The sequence below is a fragment of the Camelus bactrianus genome, chromosome 12 (assembly GCF_048773025.1).
Source record: "Camelus bactrianus isolate YW-2024 breed Bactrian camel chromosome 12, ASM4877302v1, whole genome shotgun sequence".
NCBI lineage: Eukaryota > Metazoa > Chordata > Mammalia > Artiodactyla > Camelidae > Camelus > Camelus bactrianus.
The window spans coordinates 63,287,253-63,309,962 of NC_133550.1; the positions used below are offsets into that span (position 1 = coordinate 63,287,253).

Consider the following 22,710-nt stretch of genomic DNA (forward strand, 5'->3'; position numbering starts at 1 on the left):
TTCTAACTTAGAGATTATCTTCCAAAACTGTTCTCAAACCTTGAAAGGTCTGTGTAATAGAGCACACTTTCTGATAAGCGATCGGGGTGGGAATGAAGTTCACACACTTGGAGTTTTGTTGTTGATTTTTTTTTTTTTAAAGCATTACCTAGCAGCACTACCTTCTTTTCTCCTTTTGGCTTACTTCCTTCAAGAGTAATTTTAACTCCAATCTCCTAGTGCCCAAATTAGCTCAGAGTGGCTGGAGGTGAAAGGCAATCAACCTAGTTTGTTATACCCAATGGAACATTCTTCTGTTGTACATAAAGGAAGACAGCAACAAAAGCTAACAGAATGTTCCATAAACTTAAAAAAACTTAGAATAATCACACCCACTCATGGGCTTTCAAAAGCACAGAAAGAGAATCATGTTAGTTCAAAAGCATAAGAGTACAGCCTGACTGAAAATGATCAATCTAATTTCACTTTGTAAACTGACTAGATGGAAAGGGAGATAGAACTTGGCAATAGAAACCAGGGTCCCTAAGTTACTTTTTTTTTTTTTTTTTTGGTCGGGGGTGTGGGGGGAGGTAATGACCTTTATTTATTTATTTTTAGAGGAGGTACTGGGTATTGAACCCAGGACTTCATGCATGCTAAGCATGAGCTCTACCACTTGAACTATACCCTCCCCACTAAGTTACTTTTTTACAGCTAAAGACTGTAAAAATACACTTTTTAATGTATAAAGGTGACTTTAAGCTTAAAACAATTAGAGATAATTTTACAAATCTTTAAAATCAATTTTATCGAAGTATAATTTAGATGTGATAAACTTCACCCATTTTAAGCATACAGTTCAATGGGTTTTGACAAATGTAAATGTCTGTATAACCACTGTAACAATCAAGATACAGAACAAGATAGTTTCCATCCCCTCAAGTTCTCTTACACCCCTTTGTAGTTAACTTCCCTTTCTACTTCTGGCCCCAGGCAACAACTGATAGGCTATCTGTCACTCTAGAGAAACCTGAATTTTTTACCCCAGACTTTTTTTTTGAGAAATAATTCACATACTATTCAATCCCAATTCAGTAGTTTTTAATATATTTCTAAAGTTGTACAACCATCACCACTCTCTAACTCCAGAACATTTTCATTACCCCCAAGAAATCTGTATCCATTACCAGTCATTCCCCACCGCCATCCCAACCCCCTTGACCAGGCCCCTGGCAACCACTAACCTTTTCTGTCTCTATGGATTTGCCTATCCTGGACATTTCATATAAATGGAATTATATGACACGTGGCCTTTTGTGTCTATCTTCTTTCACTTGGCATAATGTTTCCAAGGTTCATCCATTTTATAGAATATATATCAGTACTTTGTTCATTTTTTATTGGTGAATAGTATTCCATTGTAAGGATATACTAAATTTTGTTTGTCCATTCATTCATCAAATGATGGATATTTGGCTTGTTTCCACTTTTGGCTAATGCTGCTATGACAATCTGCATACATGTGTTTGCCTTGGATAGATGTTTTCAATTTTCCTGGGTATATACCTAGGAGTAGAATTTCTGGGTCATATGGTAATTCTGTTTAACTTTTTGAAAAAATGCCAAACTGCATTTTTCAAAACTTTTTATTTTAAGATAATTATAGATTCACACTCAGTTGTAAGTAATAATACAGAGTTTCAGTTTATCCTTCACCCTGTTCCCCTTGATAACATCTTGCAAAACTATAGTGCAACATTACAGCCGGGATATTGACACTGATACAGTCAAGACACAGAACATTCCATCACTACAAGGATCCCTCATGTTGACCTTTAGCAGCCACAACTACTTTCCTCACAGCATCACCCTATCCTTAGCCCCTGACAACCATCAATCCATTCTCAATAACTATAATTTTGTCATTTCAAGGATGTTACACAAATGAAATCATGTAGTATGTAACCTTTTGGGATTTGCTTTTTCATTCAGCATGATTCTCCGAAGAGTTGTCCAGGGTGTTTTATGTATTAACAGTTTGCTCCTTTAAAAAAAAATTGCTAGTAGTATTCTACAGCCTGCATTTTTAAGAATATTACATAAATGGTATCATTCAGCTTATACTCATTTGAGTCTGGCTTCTTACATTCAGCATAGTATTTTTGAAATTCATTCATCTTTTTTAATGCATCAGTAATTTGTTCATGTTTATTACTAGTAAGTTTCCACTTTAAGGATGTACCACAATTTATCCATTCACCTGTTAATGGACATCTAGATTGTTTCCGGTTTGGAATTATTAAGAATAAAGATGCTATGAACCTTCATGTACAAATATGAATATGTGTTTCCATTTCTCTTGGGTAAAGACCTAGGAATAGGATTGCTGGGTTATATGGTATACGTTTAACTTTACATGAAGTGTCAAATTGTTTTCCAAAGTGATTATATTATTTTACATTTCACCAGCAGTGCACAAATTCCTGTTGCTCCAGATCCTTGTCAACACTTGGTGCTGTCAGCCTTTTACATTTTAATTATTCTAGTGGGTGTATAGTGGTTATCTCATTGTGGTTTTAATTTGCATTTCCCTCATGGCCAATGATGCTGAGCATCTTTTCATGTGCTCACTGGCTATTTACATATTTTTTGAAGTGTACAATCAAGTCTTTTCCCATTTTTTTAATGAGGCTGTCTCCTTATTATCAAGTTTGAAGAGTTCTTTATATATTCTAGATATAAGCCTTTTGTCAGTTAAATGTATTTTAAGTATTTCCTCCCACTTTATGGCTGGTCTTTTCTCAACAAAGTACAAAGAGGAAGAAATGTGTCTAAACTTGATAAAATCCAATTTAAGAATTTTTCTGTTATAGTTCATGCTTTTTATGTCTTTTAGCTTTTACATTTAGGTCTATGACCCACTTTGAGTGAATGTTTTGTGTATGGTCTGAGGTAAGAGTCAATGTCTTTGTTTTTGTTTTGTATACAGATAGCCAGCTCTTCCAGCATTCTTGGTTTAAAAGGTGTCCTTTACCAATGTACACATTTTCATTTAAATGAAGAATAGAAAGAAAAATAAAATAACACTCCTTCTAAATACTCCAAACCACTACCATTTCAGCAGAACAGAAAATTGCCACACCTTCCCCTACAACCCTGTACCTTCCCAACTCAGGCCTGAGCAGCAAGGTCCACTGGTTCAGACAAGAAGCAGTTTAACTTCCTGACAACAAATAGATGTCTTTTTCTGAAGTTATTATATGAGTTCACACGGAAAGGAAAGAGAGTAAGCCCCCACCATACTCCCAAGTTGCTGTGAGGTGTGTTGGATATATTCTCACTCATAGTCATTCACTATGGCTTCCACCAACATCAAAAGAAGCAACTAACAATATGGCCTTCAGCAACACAGATGGGTGGCACAGGAGGTGCAAAGAGCAATGCTTTAAAAATCAGAACAAGAGGAGTCCAAGCTATGTGATCTTAGGTAAGTCACTAAACATTCTTAGCCCCCAGTGTGGTTATCTCTAAGATCCCTTTCCAGTTAAACATTCTAGAATGCCAAGGAGAAACCTACTTGTTCTTTCTTTCAAGAGTCACAAAAATGGTCCCTCCAAAAGTATCAAATTGTGAACATTTACCAAATGCAGAATATTGTACTAGAAGCAAGTTTTCCTTTCTGAATCCTATTTTATCCAATGTTTCCACACTAATTAGACATCATATAATCTTTCCAACCACTGTATTCTATATTCTGATTTTGATCATTTTGAGAAGTGTTTATTACCCAGGAAACATACCAACAGATCATCTTTGGTGGGTGGACAGGGGGTAATTAGGTTTATTTTATCTATTTATTTTTTTAATGGAGGTACTGGGGATCAAACCCATGACCTCGTGCCTGCTAAGCATGCACTCCACCACTAAGCTATACCCTCCCCCCTCCGATCATCTTTATTTCTTTCATCTGTTCATCTCAAAGTCAATAAAAATATCTGTTGAAACAATACTTGTCAACTGTAATAGGCACCTGAGGATTTTGTTAAAACACTCCTACTGCATGTCTGAAGTGGAGTCTGGGACTTGCATTCCTAACGAGCGCCCAAGTGATACAGATGCTGCTGGTCCTTAGAAACACACTCTGTGGAGCAAGGTGTCACAAGGTGTTAGCAAGGTCACAGTGTCTGTTTGGGTAGCCTAATTAATGTTAACACCGTAAGTTTTCAATACGCTACACAATGAAATATTTTATAAATTAATCTTACAGCATCGATTTGAGGAATATAATCTAATTGATTTTCGTAAGAATAAGAAAATCAAGGTCAATTTAATTAACATTTACTTCTTCAACATAAATGCTTCAGTTCCTATCTACAGGGCAAAGATAAGGCAACATGAGTTTTATGCCTAAGAGAACTCAGGTTATTCTCACTCAACAAAAACAAAAAAATAACTTAGTGTGTTTTTAGTCTATAAAAGCTTCTGAAAGGTTCAGCAAAATGAGAGTAAGTTAGGAAGGATCTACAGCTCTGCCAAGAACATGGCCTAATACAAACACTGCAAAGATTAATTTCAATAAATCTTACAAAATAAAAACAAAGGCAAAAAGTATACAAGGGATTTATACAAACTAGAGTGGTCAGAAGGAACAGCCTAATGGGATGGAGTGCCCTCTTACCACTCATTGTTTGGTCAGTGGAGTGCTCTGAATGCAGAAATCCCAAATCAACAGTTCTAGCTCCTAACCCAAGACTCTACACTTCCAGTCACTTTCTCCCTGTATTAACTCCCTACATGTACACACACACAAACTATTTAGTACGTGTTTTATTTGAATACAAAAGAAATGTACGCTTAGGATGGAACATTAGAAAGACACAGGAAAACTTAAAGAAAAAAAACCCCTATGAAACCCCACTACCCTGAGATAGCTATTAATATTCTTATGCATATCCTTACAGTCATTTTTTTGGATTATATGGATAAATGGTAAACATTTTCCCACATCTTTAAATTATCTTGTGACTACATTAGTATCCAATCATATGAATGTACCATAAGTTATTTAACCAATACCCTACTGTTAAAAAAACATAGGCTGCTTCTGTTGGTTTTTGGGGTTTTTTTTTTTTCTATTATAAAAGAATACTGCTATGTGCATCCTTATATATAAGTCTCATGCATCTTTTAAATTTCCCTTAGAACTAATTCCCAGAAGTATTTCAAGGTTAAAGAAGAAACTTTTTTTTTCAATCTACAAGAGTTGTCAAATCTCAAGAGTTGTGGTAAGTGTCAGAGTACACAGGAAAAAATAAAAAACTGTCTGCCCCTGATAGTATTCAAAATCCCAACAATAAAAACAAAGCAACCACAATAACATCAAAAACCATATAGCACTGGTTATGTGCCAGGAATTATTATAATCGTTTTACATATGTTAACTCATTTAACACTTATAGCAACTTTCTGAAGTTGGTATTACTACTATTATCATTATTATTTTCTTAAAACAGATGAGGTAACAGGCACAGGGAGGTTAAGTAATTTGCCCAGGGTCACACAGCAAGTAGTAGTGGCAGAGCTAAGAACCTGGGTTCCAAAGTCTATGCTCTTATTCTTCTCAAACATTTTGATGTCAGGACTCATTTACCCTCTTATAGTTACAGTTACCTTCCTACAGAGCTTTTGTTTATGTGGGTTATATCTATCACTACTTATCATATAAGAAGTTAAAACTGAAAACATTTAAAATATTTATTATTTCTTTAAAAAACAGTAATAAGCCCAACTACATGTTAACATAAATAACATTTTTATGAAAAAATGATTATTTTCAAAAAAAAGAAAAACTAGTAGAGCGCCATCATTTTATCATTTTTGCAAATCTCTTTAACGTACAACTTACTAAGACAGTGACTTTTCATACATGAGACTGCATTCAATCTGCTGACATGTCGTCCATTATGTAGCTCTGGAGAACTACACAGTACACTGCAGTGCATGCTACGCAAGAGCTGGAAGTCATGTTTTTAGGAACACACTTGCCTAAAACATATTCCAAATTTTTTGTTAAATCATTTATTCAAGAACTATTATTAAGTGCATACTATGCACCACTATCCTTATAGGCACTGGAAACACAGCAGAAAACAAACGAGAAAAGTCTCCTATTTTGAGGTATTTATTTTCGAGTAGGGAAAAACAGAAGTAACCAATAAACAAATAAGTCACATACAGTCAGTCCTCCGTATCTGCAGGTTCTGAATCCATGTATTCAACCAATCACAGATCAAAAGTATTCAGAAAAAAAATTCCAGAAAGTTCCAAAAAGCAAAACCTTAATTTGCTGTGCAGGCAACTAGTTTACATTGTATTAGGTATTATAAGTAATCTAGAGATGATTTAAAGTATATGGGAGAATATGCGTAGGTTATATGCAAATAATATGCCATAAGGGACTTGTGCATCCATGATTTTGGTATGCGGGTGGAGGGGGCCCTAGAAGCAATCCCCATGGAAACTAAGAGACAGCTGTATTCTGTCAGATGATAAGCGATATGAAGAAAAATAAAAGCAGAATTTTAAAAAACTGGTGGTCAGGGAAGGCCTAACTGAGGAAGCGACATTAGAACAAGGATCTGAAGCAGGAGCAGGCCATGAGGCTACCCAGCAGAAAGTACTCCGAACGAAGGAATACCAAGTAGAAAAGCCCTTACAACAGGAGCGTTCCCTGAGGTGTGCAGGGACAGTCGAGAGGCCACCACAGCTGGGATAGGCTGAGCAAGGAAAGAGGAGCAGGAAACACAGTTAAGGAGCTCTAGGGCTGAGGCCAAATCATGCAGGGCCTTGCAGGCAACAGAAAGACTTGAGCATTTTCCGTGAATGAGAACCAATGGCCGGTTCTCAGTGAGGAGGGATATGATCTGATCTTCATTTTAAATGGAACATATAAGTAAGTGGTGTTCAAAGTAAAAAACTTAATACTAAGTATCTGTTCCACTTCTTATTGTGTGTCTTGAAGCCTCGCTGAGCCTCAGTTTTCATGTCTGTAAAGTGTGAAGATACAGATATCTCAAAATTGTGAAGACCAAATAAGATAATATACATAAAAACACTTTAAAATTATGACACACTATAAAAATTTCACTACTGAGCTTATTTTCACTATGTAGTTGCCACATATACCTGTTTTCTAGGCCCTCTGGACTCACCAGACTGCTGTCACCACCCCATTTACATGGCTGCCGTGAGATTAACGTTGTCCCAGACCCCTAACAGCATGAGCCTAGCCTGGAACTGCCCTTCAGCTTGCTGGGAGCAAGCTGCTTTTTGTTGTTGATGGCAGAGCGGGGTTTTTAGTATTTTCTTCCTTGTTATTATAAAGAAAATCCTTTCAAAAATAATGCATGTGGTAATCACAGAAGTGAAGTTCCAAAAAAAACAAAACTGTATGAGACTCATCTTTATTTAATTTGGCACTGTTCTAATAAAGCTAAAACTGTGGTTCATGGTCTTGACAGCTGCCTCATCCAAAAGGAAACAAAAGGAAAGAAAAAAAGAGACACAGATGAATTCAAATTCCTTTGATCTGGGTCCTAACTCTAAAGGGACCCCAGATAAATCAATGAGTCAGAGAAAGAGCAGTAAGATGTAACCCAGAATACTGATGACAACAGCTGTCTGTCTGCCTACCTGTCTTCTGAGATCATCATCAAGGTATGAGGTCATCACCCAGGCCAGAGAAGGCAGGGCAAGAAGGAGGTCCACCAGAGAACCACGGGGCCCATAGCATCTGACTTCACTTCTCAGAGGCAGGAGGTGGACACTGGTTTTTATCTCTACCTCTTAAGATGTGAGTCAGTCTGAGTAGCGATAAAAACCTGCAATGGAAAAACTCAAAAGAAAACCAAGATCTCTGGGGGAAATTATAAATAACCTCATACATCAAAGGTCTCTGATGGTTCCTTTGTAAGTACGTTATAGCAGAAAGAGCACTGCAATGGGGGTAAAGAAATGAATTTTCCTTGCATCTCTGCTACTAATTAATTGACTTCAGGAAATAAAACCTCAACAGGCCAATTTCCTCATCTTAAATAAAGGAGAGGACAAGAAAATACCTAAGATTTCCTTCAAGCTCTAAAATTTCTTGAATATAAACAAAAACATAATTCTTAAAAGCCCATATTAATATTAGACTATCAGTAGACCCAAAAGGTAGTTACTATGGAAGGTTCTGGAGTTTTTCACTATCTCTGTAGACCTCTGAGTGATGTGAACCCAGAGGGCCCTTCCTTAAATAATTAACACATCACCAAAAAGGGCAAAAACTGACTGCCCATCATCTTCCTTCAACCTTAATTTTTATGAATTACTACTTCTCTCTCTCCAACCCATACTATTATAAAATATACAGGTCAGAGGTAAACTGTAATTATCAGGGAACTAAAATTTAAATAATTATGCAGGAATTAAGTATACAGACATCAAGGGATGAGAGAATAAGCGGACTGAGGAAAGAATTTTATTAATTATTAATTACTTAATATTTTTGAATGGCAACATGTATGTGGTACAAACATAAAAAATTTTAAAGGCATAAACTAACAACAGTTTTCTAATGAACAAATCGAAGAGGGTACTTAGAGGACTTCAGTGTATATTATGCTGTATTTGTTAGGTTGGATAATGTCTCCATGGGTTTGTGTACACTATATACTGTTGTAAAATGTATTCTATATATTCTTTCACAATTACCGGCTATTCCATAAGCATAATGAACTTAAAAGAACAAAAAGTCTCTTCCATTCCTATCACCCAACTCTCCATTCCCCTTCCCTGAGGCAGCCACTGTTAGTTTCTTACAGTCCTTCCAGAGAGACCCTACACATTAACTAGAGTGGAGAGACGGAAAGAACAAACCAGCTCCCTAACTGTGCCTCATTAAGATCAGGTGTGTGACATGTGACCAAAACAAACCTAGGAAACTGCTTCAATCCTTTTCTCTACTGGGGAACTATGACCCAATGTTGCAGAGTTATAAACTAATAAGACTGCACGGACTGGATGCAGGGACATGGCCTGCCCAGCCAAAGCCTTACAAAGCTCTCAAGAACCCAGCATTCTTTTGTTCTAAAATACACCAGTCAATGCTGTGCCCCAATATTCCTCTAACCTTAGCTTCAGAAATCCCAAATGTCCATCTCAGATAATTAGTTTTCTAATCACTATGATCTAGATAGGTTTCCACAGTGGCAACAGATGCTTTAATCCCCTAATTGTGGCTTGCTCAGAAGATCAGGACACTTAGATTTAGCAGTACACATCACAGGAGGACAGACAGGGCACACTGCACATCCTGAGATGTGGAAGAACTTCAGTTCTGAAAGCCATGCTTTCAAGTGCACATGCTTTGGGCAAGACCTGGCTAACATACAGGACAATGGTTAAAGGATTCATGTCGTCATACTAGAACAGATCTTAAAATACTTCTATAAAATCTTGATTTAAAAGGTTTACACCTATTTTCTAGGGGAAGTATGCCACACCAGATTTCTTCATTCATTAAAACACACACACACACACAAACTGAGTGTCTACCTTGGGCCAATGTCAGAAGCCAATATACAGATGAATATACTGCCTTTGAAAAGCTAATAATCTAATTAGGAAGACATAGAAAATGATAAATAGTCTGCATTGTAAAGGTGGTGCTGCAGGAACAGAGAGAAGGGAGGGCTGATTCTATCCAGAGAAGTCTCACAGAAAGGCAGCATCTGAACTGGATCTCAAAGGGTCAGAAAGAGACCACCAGCAGTGAGGAGGATGAAAGACTTTACGTGCAAGTATACCTCACCCAAATCTCCAAGCTCCAAACACTAAGTGAAAACTGTTAATAAATACACAATACACCCTGGAACGCTGCTATAATACTCAGTACCTTTAGTTTAGAGTAAAGACCTTCCATCTTGTATCTTGCCTAAAGGGGTTTCATTGCTTTAAAAATTTCATTAAATAGTAGTTTCCCCTATAAAGCACATATTCATAGAGATCCAAATACTTTATTGCTGGAAAACCTACAGCTCACACAGATAGTCTAAATGTCTTGATGCCTTGCCTTTTTGGGGGAGGCAGGGTAATTTGGTTTACTTATTTATTTTTCTTTCCTTTTTTTTTTAAATGGAGGTATTGGGACTTTTTAGAAGGAATGGTAGGCTTTTTAAAATTAAGGCTTCAAAAGAGATGCTTTTTTTTTAATTGAAGAGATGTCTCTTCATTTCATATCATAGAGATAGCTGTCATCTACTATTACAATCCAGTGTAATGGTTGTAGCTTCAGAAGAAAACAATAGCAATTTTACAAAACAACACAGTATTAAAGTTTCTGAATATTTAGGAACCACAAGTACTAGAGAAATCAGTTTGCTACTGTTTCAGTTTCTCTACTTTTATGAACATATGCAAAAAAAAAAAAAAAGAGGTACATACGTCTACTATACATGCTATTCTCTGCAGACCTTTCATTCTACCTGTAGCTGCCACCCTTGTCAATTTCATCCATCCTTGTCTTACCTACTATTATCCTTTGAAAGTTTTATGAAGTAGCTGGTCCAACAGATGGGCAGCTAGCCCTACCCAACATATGTCATAGGAAAAGTAAGATAAGGATAGATAAAGTAAGTCCCTTTCCTTTACTCAGCTAGAAACAGTAAGACTCCCCTTAAAGGAAAGCAAATAGTCTTAACCGTTATTAAGAAAAGTTACCGGACTGGGATGATCTGTAAGTAATAACATAATCAAAGAATGGAGAGGGAATTCAAATGATAACTTCTACTTCCTAAAATAAAATATGGACTTGCCCACATACAGCGCACAACTAGAATACAGAGCAGGGAAAAAAATCCAAGTCAGTTTAACTGGGAACTATTTCATCAAAGACAGATGGGAAACATTCAGATAAGCATCATCTTGTTTAAGAACACAAAGATCTGTGGGAGGAAAAGGAAAGGCAACCTGGAATGCACAGCATATATGAACAGAAAGAACTAATAAATGACTCATCATGATCTTATTTGTAAAACCAGAAAGAACAGTAGTAATATCTCTCCTTTTTGTCCCCATCCTGTCCATAAAGTGTAACCTGATAGTATCTGATCCTGGCTTCAGATGGATATCTGTGTCTTTCAACATACTATCTAAGCGCTCCCTGAGGAGAACAGTGAGACCAGTTCTACCAGAGACAGTATCTGCCAGAACCAAGGAGTCTAATTTTCCTTTGAGTGAAGGTCAGTGGATGGGAAGAGGTCCCCAAATGCCACTTGTATGAATCTTTCAAGATATGCTCTGAAATAGGAAAACACTACAGACTACATTTTAGCAGAAGTCTAAAAATAACGAAAGAACATTTCCTATTTTTAGATATCTAACTTAGAAGCTTAAGAGCACTAAAAGTGAAAGAAATCATTAAAAACAAAGTGGAATTTTAAAATGTTTTAAGACACTTTTGAATTAGGAAGACTGTTTTTAAGAGAGAGAATTTCTAAAATTCTGCACTCTTTCTGTTGATTGCCTCCTTGCTCAAACTTCCCCATCTTTAAAACTTAGAGTCCCAATCTTTCATGTTATCAAGAACATTTCCAAAGAACCAAAAGATGACACAGAAAGGTTTACCGCAAAAGAGAAAGAACAGCTGGCTGGGGCATTATGCTGTACACCAGAAACTGACAGGCTGTAACTGATTATACTTCAATTTTTTAAAAATCAATGAAAAAAAATTAAAAACTTAAAGGAAAAAAGAGAAAGAATAGCTAAGAAAAAATTTTAAGGCATGCTTTCACAAAGAGACAAAGAAAAGCATAGATTAGTGATTAAAGACAGTACTATATAAAACAGCAAAAGCAATTTAAGTATCCTTCATTAAAAGCAGCACCATGGACTAACAAAATACTTCATTAAAGAAGGCAAATAGTTTTTTTCTCACATATGTCTTCTCATCGAACAGTCTTAAGATCAGTAAGCATCTAATTCAAAGCTGTGTCTGAATATCTAGAAGTTGCCATTAGGAAAAAAATATTAATAGTTTTTACAATAAAAACCTGAAAATGCAGTACATTTACTGGACAATTTATGTTTACCCTCCATCTTCCTCCCCATCTCTATCCAAACCTCATACAAAGATGCCCAACATTTTTTAAGAAACCTATGGCAAATAGGATTTGCAGGAAATATGGGAATTACCGGACTGTACTGCCATCATTAACATCTCAGGTTCCAGTAGCGTCATGACAGATTCTTCTCAGAAACAACAGCCCACAAATATGAGGAAAAAATTCAAAGTCACAGAAGAAAGATGTTGTCTTCAGAGGCTACCGAAGCTTTCATAAATTCAATCTCATGCCTCACGCTCAAATCGGGCTGTGAGAACTCACTCCCCTGCATAAAGTACAGTTACCAATTTATCCACCCTTCAGGCAAGTCAAGATGGCACAGAATTGAATTGCTGCCGACAGGAAACCAAAAAGCACTCAAGTCAAGACATACGAAGTGTGGTTAGAACAGTGAGTGAGCTCCTCCCCTTGCTATTCGTCTCTGGGGGGAAGGGAGAGACATACAGAAAGAGACCTTCAGAAAACTGATCCACTGCTTTCTTCCCCTTCTCTTTTCAGGAAGAGGTTTTGTTCAAAAGCTTAGTATAAGGGACTCTGCTGCTAATGCAGTTTACAGCAACAGATTAAACACGACCCAAACAACTCAATCTTGTGAAAGACAGAGCCCTACTGCTAACCCATTAATGGGAGGTGGGGATGGGGATTAGGCACATATAAACACATAAATACAAAGAAATACGTATGGTGAATTAGTTTCAGAAAAAGACTTCCAATGGCTTTTTTATCTGTGATATTTATAAATAACAGGCTAAGGAAGTTGAATATTTAACTACAGAAGCACAAATATTTCTCCACCCCCACTCCAATTAAAATATGTTTCAAAAAGTCATCCGAAACATTCCGGAGCTATAATCTGTCTTTCAGATCTGCCAACCCCCTAAAGAGAACTCCTTACTTGTGCCTGTGTAAGACATGAGACCTGAGAATAGGCAGTTTCATGGTGCTACCTGACTTTTCTAAAATGCTTTATGATCTTGCTGGATGTTTGGAATACATAAGACGACAGTTTCAATATATAAGAATTTTCCTTTCCTGATAAAGAAACTTCAATCCTTTGTCCACTAACACAGAGCAGGATTTTCTGAATAAAAACAAACACGGACACTTTACCTTCCATTGCAAAAACAAATTAAAATCCTTTCAAACTACAGCAATTTTCACTTATCCAAAATTAAGGACTTATTCATTCCCTCCACAGTACTTTTCACTGATATTCATAATAAAGATATTAAGATGCCTTTTAGCATATTTGATTGACTTTTAAATAGCTGAAAACTGGAAATCCATTTTTGGTATGTTTAGCTAGAATTCCTCAGTCTTTCTGGTTAAGTAGCAGCCTGTATCTTGAAAGCCTACTGGGCAAACTCAGCCCAGCAAATGCCTTAATGCTTACATAGTCAAACAAATGACAAATGAAAGCACTAAGAGACCTTAAAAGAGAAAATCGTCTCAGAATGATTGAGGGCAACATTCTGTTATTAGAAAAGAGAAGGCAGTGCAGATCTGGGGTAGGGCAGATTCTGTGGAGGAGAGAGAAATTTCCTTTCTCTCTCACTCTAAGAACATCATGTTTAAAGGAAAAGCCAGAAAAGCTCTATATAGAACTGTGGGAATGACTCAACAGGCAACGAACGGAGTGGCAGCCAGTGTGGGCTAAATGCTGCTCTGGGCAGACAGAAGCATTCTCACCAGCCCCTTCGTGCAACCAAGCTCTCAAACTGTCTTATGAAAAATGGGTAAATTTCAACCCTCAGACTATGCGATAGTCTGGTCAGAGGTTACCAACGAGAGGAAAAGCATCTCTAAAAGCTTGAGTCATTCCTTTGTCCATATGTGGGTTGTACAATTTGCTGTGTGAGGGTTTTTCAAATGAAACAAGTTCTCACAGTTCTGTATTTATAGGAAAATAAATACAAATTATAAGATTCCTGCATGGAAGATGGAAGGAAGGGCAGAAGACTGTTTCCCTCCTGCCAAAACATTTCTCTTCACTGTAGAAGAGTGCTCAGAATGCCGCAACTGTCAATATCCCAGCTGCACAGAGATACAGTACTGATAATCATGTGGTGATAGTAGCATTAACACATCACATTTCAACTGGTTTAACTTTTTCACAGCAATTCCATACCTATTATTTCACGTGCAGTTTAGGATAAAAGGAACTAGAAAAAGAAAAATAATTTTTAAAACAGAAGATCCAAAAAATTAATCTTAAAAAAAGAAACAATAAATAACATAATCTGCCTACTGCTAAGATTCTGCATTTATCCTGAAGAGTATCAGCTCAACAACAGACTCACTGTGAATACTGGATTTAAAACAGATTTCACAATTTCAAAAGTCTGAACTCTTATGGCAGTTTCAGAGTTCACTAATCTTTGTGCAAATTAGCAAAATTTCATAGAGAGAGAACTTAAGCAAACTTTGAAAAGGTCTCTGCACAAGTGAACATGATTTTCAAGTTGAGGGCACCAAGGGAATGAAGGGTGATGATCTTAATTTCCAATAAAATAAAAGCTCTTTTGCCTTTAATCATAACTCTAGCTAATTAACACAAATTTAATACTATCTACAGTCTCTATTAATCCACTCCAAAGGGATGTAACAACTGCAGGATATTAATATAGTTTATTCATAAAGTTTTCCCACCCTGCACTGGCTCCCCAAAGGTCTTTAATGTGCATAGTAAAGAGGAACTAGACAAGTTCATATACTACATGACCTTCCTACTGGATTTGTCATAGTTTCCCTAATCTTAAAACTTCCTATTTCCTTGATTTTCTTTAAAAATCCTACTTTCCTGCCTCTCTGACCTTTCCTCTCAAAATCCTAAATGGCTCCTCTTTCTCTGCTCCTCTCAGGGGCACCCCCTTCCTTTCTTCCTCTACATAGTCTCCCTGGGCAATCTCATCCTTTCTTAAGGTTAACTACCACCTACTTACTGATGCTTATCTAGCTCTGTCTTTACTTGTAAGCTACCAACTATGGATCTCTACCTGGCTTGGCTATCCCTAAATTCAGTGTGTACAAAAGCAAACTTCCAATTTCATCACTCTGCACCAACCCCTCAAGATACGTTGATTCCATTTGTCCCATCTTAGGTAACAGTACTGCGGTCCTAAACTATAAACTTAGACTACCCTTCCTCCAACCCCAAACATCTAAGTATAACTAATTATCTTATAACTTCTTCCTCAAATCCATCCTTTTTGTTCCATCCCTACAACCAATGCTTTATTTTAGGTCCCCAATTTTTTATTTCTTGCCTGGAGTATAATAACAGGTTTTTAAAAACATTATAGAGAAGTTCAAACATACACAAAGGTAGAAAGAATGGCATAATAAACAGCTAATGTACCCCGACACTTAGTTCAAAATTTATCAATACATGCCAGCTCCCCCAGCACCCAGCCAATATCAGACCACTCTGGAGCAAATTCTAGGCATCATCTAATTTCATCTTTATTCTGTATATCCAAAAGATAATAATTATTTTCCTAACATAACTACAATACCATTACCACATCTAGAGTTTTAAAAATTCCTCAATATCATCAACTATCCAATAGATGTTCAAATGTCCCCTACTGTCTTATAAATTTTTTAAAGTTGATTTATTCAAATCAGAGTCCAAAAAGGACAACACATCACATTTCATTGATGTGTCTCTTTTAATCTACAGATTCCCACTTCCTCTTTTATTTTCTTGTGGTTTATTTTTTGAAAATAACCAGATTGTTTTCCCACATTTTGGATTTTGCTAACCATATCACAACTGGTGTCATTTAACATGCTGCTCCATCCTCTATATTTCCAGTAAATTAGGAGTTAGATACAGAGTCGTGATCCAATTCATGTTTTTCACCAGAGTATTTCACAGGTGGTAGCATGTACTTCAACAATAGCTTCTTACCTGTGCTCCTTCTCTCCAGCCTTGCCTTAACTAAACTTATCAACTGATTCTTATTCATCCTTCAAAACTCAGTTGAAGTGCTGTGTTCTCTAGAAAGCCTTCCCTGATCACACCCTCTATGGATATGCTAAATACCCTCTTTGATGCGCCCCCAGAATCTGTGCCCACCTCCATTACTGCTCTTACCACATAGCTTATTGCCTCTGTATTAACAGGTCTGTCAGTGTCTGACATGTGACAGCACTCATAAATGTACGCCAAATGGAAAGAAAAGCCCTATGTATTGCAGAAAATTCTAACATTATGGGAAAAGTTCATAACAACAAAAGAATCCCTTCCTACCCAGAAAAGGCTGCTACTATTTTCATTAGAACACATGCTGAAGGTATTATTATATAGAAAACTACATGAGGCAGACTAGAATTACCCACAGGACTGAAGTACAGGGTTCGCATGAATAAGGACACCCACAACTGTAACCTCAGGAATATTAAATGCTAATGACAATGAAAATGCTCAAACTGTAGGGGATGAGTAGAAGAAACCAGAGAAACAAGACAGCCTGGCTCACCTAACAAAACAGGCAATCCTTTAAGCGTTGAAAGCAGTCAACTTCGCTAACAACTGATACCAATTCCTAGGATAGAATATAGTATAGACAGGTACACACAAAATTAAAAATGCCTTTTTGTGATCTCTGTGGGATTTCAGAACACACAAATGTAATCCTATTCCCACGTTCGTTTCTGATTTGGGTTCTTACAAGTGCATGCAGAAGTTTACTGAGGTTCAGCTCTACAAAGATGTAATTATCACACTGAAATTTTACAGGTCTCAACCAGTAAAGTCTCTCCCCCAGACACATGGTGTTGGGCAAAGTGAAAACACCTAAAAGATAACAGAACCCAGCAGGCAGGCAAGTTGTTACAGGTCCTGGGCAGCTTCCATTTCCTGTGACCACAACCTTACTGATGAAAAACCCAGTCAAGACCTGCAAACCTGGGAGAATCACATATTACCATAGGTATTCTACTTTCTGGCTGCAGGACAGATGAAGGTATACTTTCAGCTAACTTTTCAAAGTATAGTAAATGTTACAGGCTATGATAGCTGTAAATATAAACAGCCAACTCATTCATACAGTATGTCTGAAATACTGTTGTTATGCACAGTGTAAGACGAATGGGGTCACAAAGACAAGGATGAATCATACAGCCACTGCCTTGGCCCTCAAGGGCCTTATAATGGAGTAGAGTAGAAAATCTCTAACCAACAATTAAAAAGTGAAAAAATGAAGTACTAAGTAAGAGTATGAACAATGAGCTACACAAATGTAAAAGCAGCCGCAATTAGTTCTAGTTATAAGAGACTTGGATTGCTTCTTAGGGGAAGGATGATGTGAGCCGGTCCTTAAAAAACAGTCATCAGAGTTTATCAATTTCATTTCAAATTCCCAATTCCACAGACTTATACACCAAGAATCAAAGAATAACAAAGTAAAAGAAAACCAATCTTGACCTAATCCAGCCCCTTATCCACAGAACTAAAAGTGAGAGACATGTAAGAAACTCTTGAGTATTTGTGGAAGAACTGTAAAAATGATGTTTTAGTGAGAAAGAAAATGAAATGAACGGTCAAAAACTATGAAACAACTACAAACATCTGGGGAAAGGTTATTCCTCACTAATAATCAAAGAAATACAAACTAAAATGAAAACATTTCAACTATTAAACATGAGCAAAGTCCTTTACAAATAAAACTATCAATGCTAATAAGTGAACGGGCACTCAAACAAGTCTGACAGAAGCGCAAATTGGTAGGCCACTTTGGAGTGCACTGGGACAATGTATTTCTTAAGAACCTCAATTGTGAACAAGGCCTACAAAGGCCTGTGTGATCTGGCCCCTAACTATTTACTTATTTCATATCATTTTCTATCTCACTCTCTCCACTGACTCCATGGTATTCTTTTAGTTCTTCTGTGCCAAGTTTTCCCCCAGACCCCATTCCCTAGTTCCTTTCCCTCAGCCTTAACACATGCTGTTCCCTCTTTCCTTTGTTTGGCCAGCCACTACTTGTGCTTTGGCTGTCAGCCTAAATGTCTCTTCAAAGAGGCCTTTGCTGACAATCTCCCCACCTAAATTATAACTATCACAATTAGGTTTGCTATTCTATATAACATCTTGTGCTTTCCTCCCCCTAAACACTTATCAAAATTTGTAACTAAAAATTGGCTTGTATAACTCTTTGTTTAATCTTTCTCTTTCACTAACTGTAAACTGCACGACAATGAGAACTTTGTCTTGTTCCTGTCTCTCCATTACTTAGCATACAGATGGTGCTCAACAGTAACTGAATAAATTTTTTCAATGTTAAAATGGTCAAGTTCTTTAAGCCAATATTTTCACTTCTAAGGAAATAACCTAAAATGCAGAAAAGGTGTTAAAAGATGTTCATCCAAACATTAGTGTAAGTGTGAAAAATACAAAATGATTCAAATGTCCAATCAGTGGAGAAATTAAATAAATGATGGCACAGAATGGAAGTAATACACACATTAAAAAGTTACTGATAAAAATATTTCAATGCCACAAAAATCTTAAGCTACAACACTAAAATTAAAAAAGAAGGCCATACAATTGAGTCTATAGCATTAGCTCAGTTATTAGTATTTTTTTAGCTCAGTTATTTTTAAAACATACATTTGGAAGAAAACTGGAGGGAAATAAACCATATGCTAATAAAAAATTTCACTGGAGTTAAATAAAAATTTAACTCCATTGGTAGTTATTTTTGCTTTGTTTGTTTGTTAGTTTGTGAAAGAAAGAAAGAAAGAAAGAGAGAAAGAGAGAAAGAGAGAAAGAGAGAGAGAAAGAGAGAAAGAGAGAGAGAGAGAAAGAGAGAAAGAGAGAAAGAGAGAAAGAAAGAAAGAAAGAAAGAAAGAGAGAAAGAAAGAGAGAAAGAAAGAGAGAAAGAAAGAGAGAAAGAAAGAAAGAAAGAAAGAAAGAAAGAAAGAAAGAAAGAAAGAAAGAAAGAAAGAAAGAAAGAAAGAAAGAAAGAAAGAGAAAGAAAGGAAGGAAGAGAAAGAAAGGAAGGAAGGAAGGAAGCAAGCAAAAGAAAAAAGGGAGCTTCTATCTGGTATCTGTTCTCCAGGAGCCCAGCACAACATCTGATGAATACATGAGAATGGAAAATTGATTACTGCTAAACACTGAGCTGAAGCAGGTTATGAAATTCTCTAAATCACAGTATAAACAGAATTGCTTAATGAACTGGCATGCTTAGGATTTGGGCATTTTTACATTGGCTGGAAGACCTAATTTAGAAAATCCTTGACAACCAGGCTTCCTGAGGAACATAAGTAACAAATTTCTTTCCTTTCCCCAAGAAAATACTGTAATTTGGATCAGAAACTGCCCACTCAAAATTTTTACTTCTCCCAGCAGTTAATTAGTACCTCCTGTGCAACACTAACCCATGAAAGGATACAGTGTACCCTTACATGAAAAAAAAAATTATCTGCCCTTTCTTCTACGGGCTACACACCATGGAAAACAAATGAGTACTTCGTTTCACACAAAGGAGAAAAGCCTACGAAAAGGGACTGAGTATGGCCTTTTTACTCCCATCCTCTCCTGCTCACTTCTCTTTACCTAAGTCTTCCCACTCCATCTAGCACAGCAGATAACAGAGATGTACAAACTGTATCTGTTATTTCTCCTGGAAAAATACTTGGGAACAGCAACAACAGTCAGAAAATGAAAAAAAAATTTAAAGATAAAAAACAGCATTAAAATAAATGAAATCTGAAAATAAAGCTAACAAAAGATGTGTAAAACCACCGTACAGAAAATTATAAAACCTCACTGGGAGATTTAGAAAGTCTAAATAAATGGAGAAAAATACCACATTCATGGTACAATATTCTGAAGATGTTAATTCTCTCCAAATTGGTTTATATATTTAATGCAATCCCAATCAAAATCCCACAGTGATTTTAAAATTCGTATGGAAATGCAAAGGGCCAAGAATAAGCCAGGAAAGAGACTCTTGGGAGAGGAAAAAATGGGAGGACTTACTTCTCCCACATAACAGAGCTAACTACAGTTATCATAATCAAGACAGAGGTACTGGTGCAAGCACAGACCAGTGGAAACAGTGAGCTTGGAAACACACACACAGGTAAGTCCTTAATACACGAACAAGATAGCTCAGTGGGAAAGGACAATATTCTCAATAAGTAAGAATCCACTTGAAAAAAAGTTAAATAGAGCCTTACTTTACCCCCATACAAAAAATTAAGATATAAAATTCACTAACTATAAAAGATACATAAATCAATTATATTAAAGTAGAACTCCTTAATTAAAAGATACCATAAAGAGAACCATAAAGATAAATCAAAGAGTGGGACAAGATATCTGTAACACATTTAAGCAACAACAAACTAGTATTCAGAACATATTTTTTTTAAAAAACCTTCTATTAGTCAATAAGAAAAAACAATACAGTAGGGAAAAATGGGCAAAAAATGTCACTTGGCACTTCACAAAAGAAGAAATCCAAACGGCCAATACATATAAAAGATATTTAACTTCATTAGAAAACAGTAAAATGAAAATCAAGATCATAAGATACCTTCAGAAGTAAATATTAAAAATCCAAAATTCCAAGTGCTGGCAAGGATATGGAGCAGTGGGAGCTTTCATATACTGCTGATGGGTATATAAACTGTACAACCACTCTGGAAAAGAGTTTAGCATTCCCTAGTAATTGTGTATTACTATATACATTATAGGAATTTCCATTGCTACGTATATATGCACGTGCCGAAGCAGCAGGATACATGAAATGCATTCACAGCAACACTGTAATAGCCTAGCCCTGGTAACAACCCAGATATTCACTAGCAGAATGGATTTTTTAAAATTATGGAATAATTTCTCATAGAAGCATCCACTTTGACACAACATTGTAAAATGATTATAAATCAATAAAAAATGTTAAAAAAAAAAAAGCATCCACTATACAGTAACGAAAATGAATAAACTAAAGCTATATACATTAATGGATAGCACATATACTGAGCAAAAGAATACAGAATCATTCCATTCACATAAACTTCAACTAAACTATACTGTTTAGGAATAAATATACAGTAGGTAAAAAATGATTTTCAAGAAGTCAGAATGGTGGTTACTCCGAGGAAGAAGAGATGGAGTTATAATCAGAGAGGAGCATATACGAGGGAGGCTTCCTTGGGGCTCACAAGGAGCTACTGTTGAGTAGTGGTTACACATCTCTTTGCTTTATGGTTATTATGTAAACTATCATGATCAATGCACTTTTCTGTATATATGTTATTATTCCCCCCCAAAAAAAGAAAAAAAGTTTGAATGGTAAAATACAAATCACCAATCTAAAACCAAGGCGTGCGATTACTATAAGAAGCTTTTTCAACTATGCAGATCTAATTTCAAATGTTCTGTCCCGTTATTCTCTAAGTATATTCGTATCTGCTGGATCATGAACAAAATGTGACTCAGAAATAAAGGTTCCTACAGGTGTAGATAAAAGTCCTTGTGGGTGACACTTCAAGTCTTTATTTACTCAACCTTTGGTGGATTGGAAGAAGGCACTTTCTCAATAAGAATGCAAAACACAAAAATTCAGGTCATACAAAGTTCTCATCAGCTTTAATAACCAAACATGGATTTGTCAACGAGAATACAAGAAGTACAAGACAGCTATCTAGAGGATGCCAGGAAAAAGGAAAGGTAAATCTCATCATCTTCAAAAATTTTGCATGGTATTCAACCTCTATCCATAACCAAAAAAATTATCCCCCATAAACAGATGACTAGCCCCAAATTTAGTCTGTTGTACCTAAAAGAGAAACAAAGAAATTCAGTGTACACTAGCTCTCATAAAAGAGCTAATGGTTTGCTCATTAAAGGAACAGGAGAGAAGAAGGCAAAAACTAGTAGCTGTGGTCCAACTTACTCCTCTTTATACCTTCAATGTCTTCCTTAGAGTTTCATTTATTGTAGGTACTTTATAAATATCTGCTGAATAATCATTTCCATACTGATCATAGCAGTGAATTGTAGGAAGTTACAAATGACTGCCTTGAAATAAAATTTTTAAGGTGAAGGATAAAACAAAAGGTCAAGAAAACAAGCCCCAAAATACTAGCTTCCTCTTAGAAACGTTTATGAATTTGAACTTGTTATCCATTAATTTATCTAACTTTTGTCTGTAATGCCTTCCGAGTAATGCATACCATGTAATTACTATTATGAGTTAAATCCTTAATTCCCAAACTTCAAGAGGTACAGCTCTTAGCATATTAGTAAGTTCCCAACTTATAAATGGATTATACTCCAAAAACTTATCTGTAATTTGATCACTTGGAATATGGAACGTACTTTCCCACAGAAGCTATGAATTCTGAATTATGGCAAAATTCCCATGTTTGCCCACAGAAGCCTATAAGGTAACTGAAATGCAATATATGTACAGTGAGAAAAAGAAGCAAATGGCATTCAGCTCCCATCCTAGAGGCTCCTGAAAATAGGCCTTATGCAGTCACAGCCAGTTCTGAAACTCATTCAGACCTGAAAGTCTGATATCCGTGAGTATAAAGGGGTGGA

General features: G+C 36.3%; 1 protein-coding gene across 2 annotated transcripts in view; it reads right to left on the bottom strand.

Annotated features, from left to right (window-relative positions):
* The window catches only part of MRTFA (myocardin related transcription factor A), a 109,516-nt gene that overhangs the window by 78,768 nt on the left and 8,038 nt on the right, over positions 1-22,710 (bottom strand). Inside the window, exon 1 of one of the 2 annotated variants that reach the window (XM_010960263.3) lies at positions 12,214-12,490. The exons of the other annotated variant lie outside the window; for it this stretch is intronic. Coding sequence (XP_010958565.2) covers positions 12,214-12,259 — 46 coding nt within the window. The 5' untranslated portion in view covers positions 12,260-12,490. Of the gene's footprint in view, positions 1-12,213; positions 12,491-22,710 lie in introns of those variants that run through there. 2 annotated transcript variants of the gene reach the window in all.